A 16,094-nucleotide genomic window follows, 5' to 3' on the forward strand; every position below is an offset into this window, starting at 1 on the left:
TACTGGCCCCAGTATTCACCCTGGGTACACCAGTAGCGATGTGCCTCCAACTAGACTTTGTGCTGCTGATCACAACCCTCTGGGCCTGGATGTTCAGCTGGTTTTCAATCCACTGGACTATTCGCTTATTTAACCCATACTCTGTCCGCTCATCTATGAAGTCAAGGTAAACAATACCCATTGCTGTCCCCCTGTCTACCAAGCCAGTCACCTCATTGCAGAAGGCTTAAACTTGATAGTTTAAGAACAATTTCCCCCTCACAAATCCACTCTGACTACTCCTGATCACAGTCTTGTCTGTCTTGTGTTTGGAAGTAGTTTCCAGGATTAGTGGCTCCATCAACTTCCCAGGGACTGCAGTGAGGCTGACCAGCCTGTGGTTCCCCAGATCTTTCTTCTTGCCCTTCTTGAAGATAGGAATGACATTTGCTCTCTTTCAGTCTTCAGGAACATCTCCCGTTCTCCGCGACCTTTCAAAGATAACCGACAGTGGCCTTAGAATGGCATGAGCCAGCTCCCTCAGCAGTTGTGTATGCATGCTGTCAGGCCCCATGGACTTACGTACGTCCAATCTTTTTTTAAGTGTTTCCTAACCTGAGTGTTCATTGCTCCAGACTTTCCCTCTGGTCTCAGGGGCCCAGGATTCCTGAAGGCCAGCCTTAGCAGTAAAGACTGAGGCAAAGAAGGCAGTGAACACCTTGGCCTTTTCTGTGTCCTTTGTCAACAAGGCCCCCACCCTAATTAACAGAGGGCCAACATTTTCCTTAGCCTTCTTATTGCTGTTTACTTGTAGAATCCTTGCTTGCTGCCCTTCACATCCCTTGCCAGGTTCAACCCCAGATGGCCTTGGCTTTCCTAACCCATCCTCACATGACTGGACAGCATCTCTGTATTCCTCCTGCATTAACTGCCTCTGTTTCTACAGAAAGTTTTTCACATAAAATTCCAAATAAAGCTCTTCAGCAATTTAGGGAGAATGCTAAGCATTTCATCCTGTAGTTGTAAAATACTTGCTAAGTTTGTATTCAAGTGATCTTTCAAGAACTGGCATAAAGGAGTCTTCTAAAATGCTGATGTTCCACATGCCTTCAATCAAAGGACCCCAAAAAGGAGCAGACATACCCAACTGTCATACTAATACTAAAATGGGTAAATGAAGACCTGGATGACTACAAGATGTGCCCCCTGACACATCCTGGAAATCCACATAAAGGCAGAGAAAAAACCACAATCCAGCAAAGCTGAAGCAGCAGGTACCTTCAATGCAACACAAAAATAATAAATTTGACCACAGAAAAGGCAAGTTCTCATAACCTGGAGCACTAAACTGGGAAATTGAAACCTTTTTAGAAGATCCTATTTAATTGAAAATTACAACCAGTCTAGAAGATAGTTGTTTTCTGGTGTTTTCATGAATGAGATGACTCACAGCAGCACAAAGAAGGTATACTGAGCAAGGAAGGCAAGCACGTGAAGCAAGAGCCAGCTTTTAAACCTTCTGCAAAATAAAAATGAGAGTTTATTACCATCATGGCATAGTAGGAGGTAAATCTGTTAAGTATGCATTCCACTTGGTGACTTTGCAAGAAGGCCAAAGACACCAATTCTTACCACTAAATCTGGCCTTAAAAAAAAAAAAAAAAAACCACACACAAAAACACAAACACACCCTCGCCCCAAACACACACACTAAATGATAACACACACACACACACATTCAGTCAGGTGTTAGCTGCAATTTCAAAAACTAACCACAGTAATTAGAAGCCCACTGACTGTCACTTACCTATGACTGCTCCTCCTGCCTTAAGGTGTGTGCTTATAGACAAAAATCAAGGCAGGTCTCTGGTAACCATTTTTGCCACTCTAGTAATCATAACAGCAGCTAGATCATGAGATGCCTGTCAATTTATTACAATCAGAAGTTAACCTCATGCTATTCCACCCAGTTTGTTCAACAGAGTTTCTCAAGAACAATCCAAATGTGAAGAATCTTCACTTTATGATAGGCTTTTATACCACTGGGAGTCTCAAAGACACCACAGACCAAGGTGAGACAAAGCCTTAAAAAAAAAAAAAAAAAAAACCACCCAACCAACCTGCATACCACTCTGGACTTTCTGAAGCATTCTGGGCAAAAAAAGTTCCACTCAAAACTATTCATCTGCCAGGTCTCATGATCTCATTGCCAGCAGCACCTGTAGTCAGATACAAACCTTCTCCTCTGCTTGTGAAAGCTTGCCTTGGTTTTGCCAAGTTTTTGTATGTGTAGAGTCAAGCATGTCCTCTACCAAGCCAAATACAATTGAAAGTGTTTGTACACTCTACACATAAAACTGTACAGCTAGAAGCTAAACTACATAAATTCATGTTAAATCTTCCTAAATGAATACCAACATGGGTGAAAAAGTTTTCTATTTTTATGATAGATTTTTCTATGTCCACTGATTTCAACTATCCATTATTTTTTCTCTAAACCACACTTGCCTTATTTAAAAAAAAAAAAAAAAAAAAAGAGCCAGATCCAAGATATCCTGGTAACCCCTATTTTATTTCTACATCACCTACTAAGTGTCTCAGATGTCTGTTAAGGATGTGAAAAACAGCATGACAAGTCTTTAAACATCAGGTAACAAAATCCAAGAGAGTGAAGTAATGACTAAAATAAGATTAGTTATGAAAGCATGTCACTCACCACCTTATTAGCTCAATGCTCAAGTGGAACAGGAGCCTTATACCCTACATTTAGTGTTTTCAAACGCAAATCATTGTTCAAGATCTAAGGATTAAACAATTTCCAGCTCTCATATGAACAGCACATAGTGATATGACAGTACTACTAAAACCAGTTCTCAAGAAACCAGCCAAGAAAGCTCAGTATTTCAAGGCCATCTAACATTGTTTCAGCACAAGTGAGATACCACAGCTGCTTCTTAAGCCTGAAGACCACTGGCTGAGGCCCTTTTCTTGCCTTGCTAGAACGGCCTTTTGTTCTCTTCGCAACGGTGACTTGATTTCTGAGAAATGGCTTGCTAGTCTTAAACCTTGTTGCCATCAGCGTGATTGAACCCACGCTGAAGCCCAGGCTCAGTCATGTTCCCACTCTGTGGGATTGTTCCTGGACTGTTCCAGTCTGTCTGCTGCTGGTGTGCCACCTCGCCTATTCCACACCACAAAGGCAGCCTGCAGCACATGACTGCCACAGCCTGACTTGCCCAGCTTGCAGCACTCTGGTAAACAAGCCATCCCAAGGAAATATGCCCTCCTAATGCTGCAAGCCCCAACTACATCAACTTCCCCCTCAGCTACGTAAGATCACAGATTTAGCTTTTTGAGAGAGCCTCCACTGTGCTGGTGATGCAGAGCAGCACGCCACATCCTCCTCCTGCAAACACTAAGGAGGCACAGAGCCCATTTGGACAGGCCCTTCCCTTTCTACCACTTTCAGCTGACAGTTGCTAGGTTCCCAACTCAGCAGAAAAACTGTAACCATCAAGAACCACCCTGATGGCAAAAAATAAAATAAATATTTTAAATGTAAATGTAGCGATCTATTTAATAGGGTTACAAATTGCAGCACTCAAATCCTTCTCTAGCCCCCACCAGCCCAACTCCCTCCTTATACGCACAAGTCTCCCCAAAAACAGAGCTTTGTCTGGGGAAACACAAATAGTAAACCTTACTTCACAATCAGGACTCATTTGGGTGGGATGTCTCTCTGGCCATCAGGAGCCAGAGAGATTCACTGAAACATTCATCTTAAAAACAGAACAACTAAGGAGTTAAGACTACAAGCAAGCAATTGGATAGCCAAGCACAAAGCAAAGGCTAGTCCAGGTTTGGTGCCCAGCCAAGTCTAGCAGAGCGATAGCAGGAACGAGCCTAATGTATGTGGAAAGTTCAGCTGGGAAGAGCTCAGAACAATGCATCTGCTTGGCTTGACATGCAGGAGCCAGCATGCACTAGGATCCATGGACTAGCACGCTCTAAGAACAAGGAGAGGAAGAGAACTAACAACCAGGAGACTTCACAAAGGGCAGTGCTCCCTCTCTGTAAGGCTTTGGCTGAGAGCACAAAGAACAGTTTGCATCCCAGCACAGAACACAAGGTCTCAAAGTAGGATGCACCTAAGCCAAACAGTTTTACATACCAGCCTTATAGCAAGGGAACACTGTAGAAATAAATTAGAGTGTGTATGTTTGTGTGTGTTACAAATATAGATATACACACACACATATATATATATAAATATATATGTACACACACACAAATAAAATAATGTACATTACATATATAGTAGTAGTCACATCACAGGAGCGGAGAAGTTTGCTCACCATTAGCAAATATCCTATGAAAGACTGTTGGTAACAGAGCAGCCCGTAAGCGGGAAGTAAAACGAGATAGAAGTCAATGAGTTGATGAAACAGCAAGCAGTTAACATCGATAGAGACAGCTAGGTCAGAATCATGGCAAAACATGGACAAGACTGAGAATCTGGCCCTGCCTCCAGCCACCTTTTTTAAAATAAATTTACATAAGGAACATTAGTGTTTCTAATTGAGAACCAGACTGGGCGAGGGAAACAAGATACCTCTGACCAAGTAGAAGATTACGGCTGACTCTGAGGCTAAGAAGCTGGAAATTCTGTTCTTTCTGCGAGTGCCCTACAGTCCCTTAGCACCCCCTTCAGCAGACAACTATCTTTTTCTACATCCCAGAAGCTTCTCCTAGGCATGGATCTTGGCAGCAGAACCCATACTTACATACCTGGCCACATAATTTAATAGCAGAGTTAATACTAAGTAAGACTCAGTCTCCTGGCACCTTGGCCTGGAACTGAAAAGAGACTCTGGACAGACTGCAATTAAATATACAATGAATCCTAGAGGTCAGGTATGTTGAAGACAGGAAAGCATATGCATCAGCCGAGTGCCTGGAGGCCCTGTTTGGAAATATACTAGCACAACACTAAGCTCCCCCCTATGCTCTACTGGAAGTCTCAGCATATGCTAATACATGGCCATGTCTCGGGCACCACAAGACATTACAAAACACTCCAGTTTGAGGTCTCAGTTCTGCTGGGGCACTCCAAGAGCTGCCCAAAAGGATTTTTAATTCAAACCCATCACTTCTTTCCACCGTGACTGGTTCTTACGCTCCCAATGAGAATTACAAGAAATATCTCCCAACATTGCTTAACGCAAGCAAGCAGCAGCATCGAACACCCTGTTTAAACACACTGTTCTCCTTCACACTCAGAGTACATTTGACCTGCCACAGTAAAACACCTCACAACATGCTCCCTTCACAGGTCCGCTTGTTAGACAATACAGATATGCACAGATGCAACATAGTGTTGCATGTGGATCCTGTGGCAGAGTACACAGAAAACAACTTGGACCTCTCACAAGGAACATTTTCATCTGACTACAACTCCAGAAAGCAGCTGGAACATTCCAGTCCCTGGGAACAGCAGTGGCAAGTTTAAGAACTTTAGGTGTCTTTCCTATCCTCATCACAAGTTGTCCAAAGCTCCCCACTCATTTGACACTTTTCCTCCTTATATCTATTAACCCTGCACTTCATGGCACTGAAAAAAAAAAAGTAGTTAGTAAATTAATGGATTATGGATGGCTTTTGCAATTAAGCCGTATGAGAAATCCTCCCTCTTTCCCACTTCCTTTTTCTTCCACAGATGACCCCCAGCATATAAAGATTTCATCCTTCTTCCCAAAACTCATTGCAATAGTAACAGCAACACCCTACTACTAAATTAATCTCTTTTCTTCCTGCAGTGCACAGGTGGCTCTAGGGGAAAAAAGAAAAAAAAAAAAAAAAAAAAGAGACTGATCCAGAATTATATGCAGAACAAGAAAAACAGGGTCATTCCTGCTAATGCATGCGCTTCTGCAATGTGAAGTAGCAGCAAGGAGTGATAGGCAGAAGGGCTGCTCCCACACCTCAACAGGTGTTACAGGAACAAGTACCAGCCATTTCCAATGCAACACAAGTCACAGGCACTACTCTTCTAGTACTTCCTCACCTAGCAGACAGAAGGATGTTTTGAAGAATACACTAGCAGCTTCCTTTCCCCAGATTTTTGCCCCACATTCAGCAAGTATTCTCTTTTGCTTAAAGTAAAGGGAAGAGGAGCTTTCAGGAGCATAGCCCAAAATGGTGCTGGGGACAGAGGCAGTATCAAAGTGCATTGAATCATTGTTCCCCTTAAATCCATGAGAATTACTGCCCCGCTTCTTTTAAGTAAACACAGAAAAGTTTTCAGATACTAGCCAGCTGTAAGAAATAACTACATGAAGGAATAAACATGGGCGTAACATTGTTAAGTGACCCCAAAGCAACTATCACCCTAGGGCCCGAACATGAAAATAGCCTGTTTAGCTACTGCACAGTCAGCAGTACTAGAGAATCTCAAGCTCAAATACATCCAAGCAGTTCTGATGACGTAGTTTTGACTTTCCTAGTTGGGTAGGCACTACAGGAATAAGAATACATTCTGCAACATTGACAACTTTAATTCCAGCCTGCACTGGAGCCATAGCTTTCACACCTGGAGAATTCCTCCTCTGACCACAAGTCCACTCACGCTCACTTCCTTTTTTATTTAAGAAAGGACCAGAATCTCCCAGATAAATCACTTCACTTCTGAACACAATGTGAGCAAGGAAGTCTAAAACTGTGGAGTAGAAGAAAGTTTGCTCAGGAGCAACTGCAAATAAGCACTGCTCCTGCACAGTCACACTCCCAGCACATGTCCTCTTCAGGACTACCAAGGAATCTTGCTGAGGATACAGTTGTTATAGCACACAGACACCCACTACTCTTTGAAAGAGCACATCAGTCTAATTGCCTCTGTCCCTCCCACCTTGCCTAATAGAAGCAAAAGCTCTATGGAATTGCAGGGAGCAGGCAAAGGTGTAACTCTGCTGAGGCAACCGTTTGTGACCCACACTCAAAGAGCCACCTTTCTTCTAGACAGCCTCTGAATGGCACCACTGGGAGTCTGAATGCTCTTGAGAATGTCACATTTGCTGATCTGCAGAACCTCCCTCTGGTAAAAAGCCATGGCTCTAGATACCAACTTCAAGTGGTTTGTTTTTACAAACAAAGTGCTGGCTACCAATCAGAAAGATTGCAGCTGTATAGTATTTTTAAACTAAACTAGAAAGAGAAGGATCTCTTATGTACTCGAGTCTACAATAGACTTCCCGTAAGTGGCCTGAATTGAATGCCAGGGAGCCAGTTGTGTTTGCCAGCACATAGGTATCCATTGTACACAACTCCTGGAAATTCCTCCCACCTGGACAAAGCCAAGGAAAGATAATAAAGTGAACCCTGTGATGTCATCAGCCTGTATGAAGAGCAAGATGTCACCAAGTTTACAGGCAGATAGAAAACTGAGTGTTCTTTCTGCCATGATGCAGTCTCCCTGGGTACAAGCATGTATCAGAGGTTTGTTACAGAGAAGAGAGACCCCAATTCTGGACCAAAGAGACAATACAAGAGTTCTCTGATGGAAAGAAAAGCCACAGAGGTCTGCAGTTTATGAAGAGAGGCTATTTTTAGATGACAGGCAAAGCAGAGCACTCTTTCCTGTACACTGTCAACGTCAAACCAAGAATTCACACAGACAAATGCCTACAGGACGGCAAGTGCACACTCCTCAGGTTTGAGAATACTTGCAGAAGTTGGACAACAGATAGCAAAGCTGTCACTTGAAAGGGTATGTCAAGGTACAATATAATGCATCCTGACTGCAGACAGATTTTTAGAGACACAGGAATAGCAAAGGTGAAAAAAACAGAGTATGCAAGGATGCACCGCACTGCCAGAAAAATCACTTCTTACTTATGAAATAAAACATTTCAGCACAGGTGGCTGCCTGAATCGGGCATATCTTTGCCAAACAGGCCCAAGGCAAGCCAGCATCCCGAAGTGCAGGCCAAAGTGAGTGATGCTGGATGAGGATGCCAAGACAAGCAGCTTGCTGCAGCCAGAGTCTATAACCTTGATTATAAATGTTGGTTGCTACAAGAAGCACTCATGTGGCCTCAGTGGACACAGCTCGCAAAGCTTCACAACACTGGGAAGAGAACTCTGTGTGTATTAACATGCAAAAGACTGCAGAGCAGATGAATCCGAGGATAACACACATACAAAACGTGAAAGTTTCAACACCATTTCTTGAGTCCATCCCTTGAGATCAAAAACTGAGGAAGGGGCTAACAAGGGAAAGAGTATCCAATAGCAGTCCTTCCTGCACCTGAAGGTGGTCCAACCAAGAGTGAATTCAATACCACTCTCTGACCCGACTGATGTGGAGGTGGAGGAACGTGTGTACATACATGCCTATCATGCCAGATAACCTTGAAAGAATTAGATGCCGCCTTCTGTTTGAGCAGTTTGTCTCACAGGCAACGGTCACCTCCAACAAGCCTTACCTGACCCAATTTTGATCAGTCCATTGTGCTGAATGAAGATGGTGTCGCAGGTCAGGTTACCATGGATGATTGGGGGATCACAGGAGTGGAGGTAGCTAGAGATTCAGAACAGAGCACTGGTCAGAGACTACCGAGGCTGAGGCCAGGAATCCCTGCCTTCATCCTTTCCCCATCTCAAGCAACATCAGAAGAGAACAGGAGGGCAAAGGGCACGTGCCAGGGATTTACAATAGCAGGGAGGTACAATTAAGTGATGGTACATCAGCCTCTAGGCTAGGAGAGAATCATGAAAATTAAGCAATTGTCTCTAACAGCCTCCAGAACACGGGGGGAAAAAAGAAAGCTTTCTCTGACCAGTTCTCAAGAAACCCAGGGTACCAGGGGTAAAGAAACTATTTCATCCATCCCCATACTGCTAGGTGGGTGCTAAAAGGGTTCCAATTTTATACCAAAAATATCAGAGTCTTATTCTGGCTCTACTCACAGGGCATCAAAAAGGCACTCAGTGCTGTACAAGCATGATTGGCCATGTTTTCCAGCAGGCACAAATAAAGCTTTTCAGTGCTGGGGTCCCAGGTACATTTGAGGATACCTGTTTTTGCGCCCCGCTCTGCTTGGTTTTGTGTTAGCAGCCAGCACAAATAAGGACTGTCAGCTCCCATAAGCTTATTAGAACCCCAACTATTCATCAACAGCTATATTTAGCCAAATGGCAACAGAATTTTCTCTATGGAGTGGGAGTCTTGCTCTGACATCTGGGTTACTGTTTTTCCAAGGCTGTTATTAGCTACACACCAACTCTGGCTCAGGTAGAGAAGAGTCTTTAAAACCAAAACAAAAACACCCCCCTTATTCTATTGAACTGGATTGCACTAAGATGGCTGCAAAAGATCTGCATCATCGAGAAATGTATAGATCCACATCCACGTCTAACAATATCACACCACAATAATTATGAATCCACTGCATGCTACAGGGCTGCAGCCTGCCAAGACTAAGAAAATTTTCCTCGCTCCTCTCACATGGAATTTGATTTCTTTGAGGCTTCTTCGCAACATCCTCTTGGCCATGGTTAGATCCAGGTTATAAAGTTAGATACTCTGGAGAGCTCCCTGATGCTCAACTCCCACACTCGCTATCATATCAATCACAACTGTTGGGATCTAAAACCTACGTTGTACCCATTTCTCTATTTTAGAGGCTTCAATATTGTCTAACTGAAGACTCTGGGATTGTCATAGGAAGTGCAGTTGACACTCTGCAGACCATGACTGGGATAAGAATTAAGCTGTGTGACTGAGAAGTGCTCTGCAGGCTCCATTTCATGAAGCTTGCTAATGTTTGGCAGCATGTATATCTACAGCTTTTAATATTCTAGCACAAGAGAGGCTACACTTAAACAGATGGCTAGACTGCAAGATCAGTAACTCACATACCTGAGAGCAGAGAGGATCTGGGTACACCATCGCTTCCAGGCCTACATACACAGGAGCAAAAAGGATAAAAATCATTCAAGGAAGAGGAACTAAATCCATAGTTCTGTGATTCATAGCCCATTCATATGAAGGACTATATGCTCCATTCTGTGACTTTTACCCAGTACAGGTGTGTAGCAAGTAAGAACTTAGACGATCGATACTCATGCTCAGTTTAGTTTCTACATATTTGTATGGGTCAAGAAACATGCCTCCCCTCCTAACTCCTCTCATGCACAGATGTCTTCCCTCCTTCCCGTATGCACACATGGAAAGGGACATGCCTGTCACACCACACATAGGAAGCTGCAGAACTGCTGGAAACAAAGCAAACAGCACAGAACAGTTGTCCAAGAGAACCTGCAACTAAACTAGTTTACGATAATAAAAAGGAATTGCGGCCATATGTTATCACCAGGTTGCCTTCTCATCAGGATTCTCTGCTGAAAGAGCTTTCCAGGGGCTGATGGCACTAAGTGAAAATAGGCATACGTGAAAAAAAGAATTACCTTTTCATTCATAGTTTTGTGGTTTTTCTTTGTCTTCTTCAGGAACTGTTTCAAGCTCCCTGAAGACATATATTCAGTGATGAAGATTACCTGTAGGGGCAGTATGAGACATTACCCTCTGCTTCACTAATTACCTATAGGACATACAGTGAGAAAACCCAACAGACTGTTTGCTTTACTTACCCTGGCCTTGTTCTCCTTCACATCAGCCCAGTATTTGTGAAACTTCACAATGTTCAGATGTTCCAGCTGAATTAAGTTGTCAAATACCGCTTTAACTTTTTCCTTAACAGAAAGATAAAGACATGTTACATCAGAGACCACATCAGCCCACATCTTACTTTCTTCTTGAGTCTTGGTCCCCTTAAACAACACTATATATTTCAAGCTCCTATGCTAAGAACAAACAGCATCTGATTTCATCCTACACGGCACCTCAGCTGAGCATGGTTTGATCACCAAGACTAAATCAACACAAGAGCCCATGGAAATAGTACAACAACAGTTCTAGTTCTCCATCACATTTTCTGCGCAGGCCAGGCTTAAGCTAAATTTGCTACATTTGAGCAGCACAGCACTCCAAATCCAGCCAATAATCCACATGAAAGGTCACCAATATCTATAATCCCACCCTGGTGCATGGTATGTTTCCCGCATCTTGCTGGGAAACACATCAACTTACCTCCTGAAGCTTAAAGTTCTTCCGCTCAGAAAACTGAACCTCATTCCAAACAACTTCCACACCTTCCTCTGTATCCATGGCCAGGTAGGCACTATCGATTCCTGGGACATTGCGCTGATTCACCTGTATGGGAACGATGGAGACAGATGTGAGTTCTAAGCCAGCAAGACCAGATCATTAGCATGCATCCTTCGTTTGAGTATTATGAACTTTGCTCATTAACTTTTAATTAAATGAGCATTCCGGGACAGGATTGCGCACATATATTTCACGTTTGGGACATACCCAAACGCGAGTACACTGTAGGCCACATAAGCAGCAAGCCCTGGGCATATTTGAAGGAAAACTTTTGCACAAAGCCTGTTTTGTAGTAAAAGCTGCCTTTTGGCAACAAAACCTTTAGATTTTTGTTTTATGATACCCATAGTTCATTCAACCACCAAAAAAAACCAAACCTTCAACCATACAAAAGGAATATAAAAAGAGTCTCAAGAACTTGGACACAGCTTTCTGGAGGAATTTTCTGAAAGTTGACGAGACACAAAACTCAAGAGAGAGGAAACTGATCCAAGCAGAGAGAAACAAAGGGAAAGCTTTGTATATGAGTTCCTTCCTCCAACATCTAGAGCATCTTGCTGTTCTGTAATGCCTTTTACACACTTTTTCACAGGCATGCAGAAGTTAGTCAAGGTTAAAGTCCTACTGCACCAGACAATGTGCAGTGATAAAACTGGATTCCTATCTCAAAGTACTTAGAGAAGACAGAGGGTAGAATTTACCTTTTAATTATAGATCATCAACCATTACTATTCACCATCAACTGGCCACATACCCAGAATCACTTCACCTTCAGCTCATCCAATTCTCCCCTGGAGGTAGAAGTTGTTAATACAGAGGTTTGGCTAGCAAACCCAGACTCATCTTCCACTTATATTACCTCGAAGTCCTAGCCATTTCACAGCTTTTCCTACTCATATTATCCCACCTTCTCTTCCCTCACTAGGGACCTCATCAGCATCCCATTTGCTGGAAGCTTCTCACCATATACAAGGGCTTCCTCAAAAATCCCCTCCCACTTGGCAGCCACTTTTAACACCATCAAATTTACTCAGTTTCAGCTACAGTGTTACGCTAATGAGAACTGACACAAATGTTCCAAGACCCACAAAACTTAAATGAATTAAACACTATACTATACGAAATAACTACTGATAACACAATATTAACTAATAAAACTAAGAGAAAGAAACCAGTTTCCAATGGACAGTGCTTTTAACTTTGGTAACTAGGTACAGACTAAAAGCAGCCAGCTGATCATACCGAAATGCAAAAAAACCAAGGCTTGTATTTATAAAGAAACTCTGCTGTAGAAGGTGGGTACCACGAAGAACTTGTAGGTCACGCTAACAATCGGCTAAACTTGAGCTCCTTATACAATGCATAATGACAAGGGCTATCACAGCAACGGGACATGTACACACAAGAATTGCGAGCAGAGAAACAAGCTCACTAAGGTAATAAGTTTACTGTTGTACAATATCAACTTAAAAAGTTTGCACCATAAACACCTGTTGATTGGATACTAAAGTGGGAGCTGCTGTTGACTCTCTTGAGGGACAAGAGGCCTTGCAGAGGGATCTAGATAGATTGGAGCATTGGGCAATCATCAACAGCGTGAAATGGAACAAGACCAAATGCCGCATTCTGCAGCTGGGACGGAGTAACGCCAGGCACAAGTCTAAACTGGGAGAGGAGTGGCTGGAGAGCAGCCCTGCAGAAAGGGATGTGCGGGTGCTGGTCGGCAGCAGGCTCGATAGGAGCCAGCAGTGTGCCCTGGCAGCCAAGAGGGCAAACCCCATCCCAAAGTGCATCAAACACAGGAAAAACAGCCGGTCAAGCGAGGGGATTGTCCCGCTGTATTCAGTGTTGGTGCGGCCTCCCCTGGAGTACTGCGTGCAGTGCTGGGCCCCACCATTTGAGAAGGATGTGAAGGTCCTCAAATGCCTCCAGAGAAGGGCAACAAAGCTGGTGAAGGGCTGGAAGGCAAGTCCTCTGAGGAGCGGCTGAGGACTCCGGGTTTGTCTCGTTGGGAGAGAAGGAGGCTGAGGGGCGACCTCATTGCTCTCTGCAGCTTCCTGAGGAGGGGACGTGGAGAGGGAGGTGCTGAGCTCTTCTCCCTGGGATCCAGGGACAGGACTCCTGGGAATGGTTCAAAGCCGTGCCAGGGGAGGTTCAGACTTGACATGAGGAAGCATTTCTTTACTGAGAGGGTGGCCAAACCCTGGAACAGGCTTCTTGGAGAGGTGGTCGATGCCCCAAGCCTGTCAGTGTTTAAGAAGCATTTGGACAATGCCCTTAACATGCTTTAACCTGTGGTCAGCCCTGAAGTGGTCAGGCAGTTGGACCAGATGATCCTTGTAGGTCCCTTCCAACTGAACTACTCTATTCTATTCTGCTCCATCAGCAGTGTGACAACTTAGACTGACAGCCAATCAATACAGGTGGGATTCTTTTTTATGATCTTTCAAGGGAATCCTAACAGGCCCAACGACATTCAATATTCTGAAATTGCAGATGACACACTGGAGTGATAAACAAGAACAGTATAACTAGGGCGATACAGACTGCTCAGTAAACTGAGCAGTAAATTACTGTGATAAAACCAGATGCAATGGGGTAACACAGGTAGGAATAAAAAAATATAGGCCATAATTACAGAAAGACAGCCTGAGCTACAGAAAATAACTATTGAAAACAATCACAGGAGACAAGCAGTTTAGCATGAACAATCCCATTCCCTTCCCACCCCTCACCTCCTGCATAACGAAGGGGTGAAAGGTCTTAGATTTGATTTAAGGAGATATTCATCACACTTATCATAAGAATATGATTTTCTCTCTATATATATATATACACACCGATACCAACATCTAAATATGAGGCCAGGCCTGTTATGTTTCACCATGAAAGAAAGCTGAAAGAATGAAGATAATTAAGGACAGAACATTTATTCCTTCAAATTTTAGTATAAGAAATAACTTAGGGATGACAGTAGTATAAGAACACCTAGTACAATTGATAAAGCTGAATGCCAAAAGGCTTTAACTTAAAAGTTTAAACAAGCCCCCAGTCCACAAAAATGCAGGTATATGTTAGTATTGCAGGGACAAGATAAAAGCCATGACTACCGACAGCCAGTGCCCATGCATCCCTCTATATTCCCTTCCTCCATCATACTTGCTGCCTATTCGAAGACCTTCTAGCTTCACTGGATTAATTAAGTCCTCAAGTACCAATAACTACTCAAAATCTGCCCTGATAATACAGCCAGTAGACGTGGATTTATCATATCTTCTCCCATTTCTGGGCAAGTTTACCAAACGTAAATAATTTCCATGACTCATAGGCAATATTCCAGGGCACCAGATATGACTCAAGACATCAAACCCATCTGACATCACTGATGGTAATTCTCAGTTCAAGAGGAGATTCAACAGCTTGGGCAGAAGAGTAAAAGGGGAAAAATGCAGACAGACAACTGAAAAAGCAACAGCAAATTCCTCCTTTGTTCACGTTGCCAAATCACTGTTCCACATCCCTCTCCATGCTCAGCAAAGCGGAACCTTAAGCCCCCATGAAAGCATGTTCTGGCACTTGCCCTGTATCTTCCCGAGGGTTACAGCCAGCTGTTGCCTCCAAGCAGCTATTGGTGATTGATGGATGGCTGCAAGCTTAACAGGTCACAATTCAGAAGCAATGTAGCAGTTAATACTATTGTAAACAGAGGTAGTTGTAGGAATATAAATTTCAACTTCTCCACAAACCTGACTGAGCAAGAGGAAATAAAATGGCGCATTCAAAACGCTGCCTTCCATGCTTTGCCCTGAAGAGTAAGGAGTGCAACCAGCAACGTACATAGCCTGGTACACCCATGCCCTGAAGAGACAACAGAAATACTGTTCTCGCCCTGAAGAGCGCTCACAACCTGGGCATCAACACAGGATGAAGATGATGCAGGTTCTCTCCATACCTTGCCCTAACTTCCTGCAAGGCTTGTCAAGTAATTTAAGGCTGTTTTAACTTGTTTAATTTTCAGTGGTCTTTTATGACCCTGACCAAAGAAAACAAGCTGCCCATGAACTATGCTGATGAAATGACAAAAGAAGACTGGCTCAAATAAAATACCCCGTGTTCCTAGAGATAATGTATTACTCCGAAGTGTTTCTTTCTCAGAAAGCCCGCGTAGACTAGGCAGCTTTTAAGCTATGAAGGAAGACTTTAACTGAACTCAGTCTTCCATGAGTTTTTGAAGAAAGACAGAGGAAGCAGTTCCACAGAACCACAAAAAATTTACAGAAGAAATACTAATGTAGCTCTTTATCCATATAAACAAGAGGTAAAGAAACTCAAGAAGCATTTCAAGTGAATTTAAGTAATTAAAGGGGAGTGGGGGAAAGATTTAAATGCTGTTATTTCAAGGCATAACTTAGCTCTAAGGAAAAAAAGTTTGAAAGATATTTCCCTTAGGCAGGTTATTCCAATAGTCCAATGCATATTTTTTCCATAGCTCTCAAACATCTGGATACCTATCACTGAAAGGACACAGACTTTTGGAGAGACATTCTGTAGTTCACATGATCTGTCAATTAAAAAAAAAAAAAAAATACAGCCTAAGCCACAAGTGACAGCAATGATTTACAATCAAGAAAAAAAATTATAAAAAATTGGAAGAAACCCACAATAATTAGAATATCAGTACAGAATAAAACTGCACCTTGAAGAAAAGAGATCAGGAATGGCAGCTCATCAGGCCAAACACTTATGAAAAGCAGTATATATGGCTAAGAGTAGCATCAGTATGTTAAAAAGTTACCCTGGCCACTTGTTTAGGCCAGAGAAAAAGGTCAAAGCTCTGCTCAACCAGCTTGGTAAAAGCTTGAGAACAGAGATGATACACCTACAGAAGACA

At 43.0% G+C, this 16,094-nt stretch overlaps 1 protein-coding gene across 2 annotated transcripts in view; it reads right to left on the reverse strand.

Annotated features, from left to right (window-relative positions):
- The window catches only part of NRBP1 (nuclear receptor binding protein 1), a 43,626-nt gene that overhangs the window by 15,706 nt on the left and 11,826 nt on the right, over window positions 1–16,094 (reverse strand). For both annotated transcript variants that reach the window (XM_075497523.1, XM_075497521.1), the window contains exons 3-7: window positions 11,126–11,248; window positions 10,627–10,728; window positions 10,444–10,533; window positions 9,896–9,936; window positions 8,460–8,554 (exon numbers count right to left, since the gene is read on the reverse strand). In XM_075497523.1, coding sequence (XP_075353638.1) covers window positions 8,460–8,554; window positions 9,896–9,936; window positions 10,444–10,533; window positions 10,627–10,728; window positions 11,126–11,248 — 451 coding nt within the window. The remainder of the gene's footprint in view (window positions 1–8,459; window positions 8,555–9,895; window positions 9,937–10,443; window positions 10,534–10,626; window positions 10,729–11,125; window positions 11,249–16,094) is intronic.

Source organism: Mycteria americana, chromosome 3 (genome assembly GCF_035582795.1).
Source record: "Mycteria americana isolate JAX WOST 10 ecotype Jacksonville Zoo and Gardens chromosome 3, USCA_MyAme_1.0, whole genome shotgun sequence".
NCBI classification, from domain to species: domain Eukaryota; kingdom Metazoa; phylum Chordata; class Aves; order Ciconiiformes; family Ciconiidae; genus Mycteria; species Mycteria americana.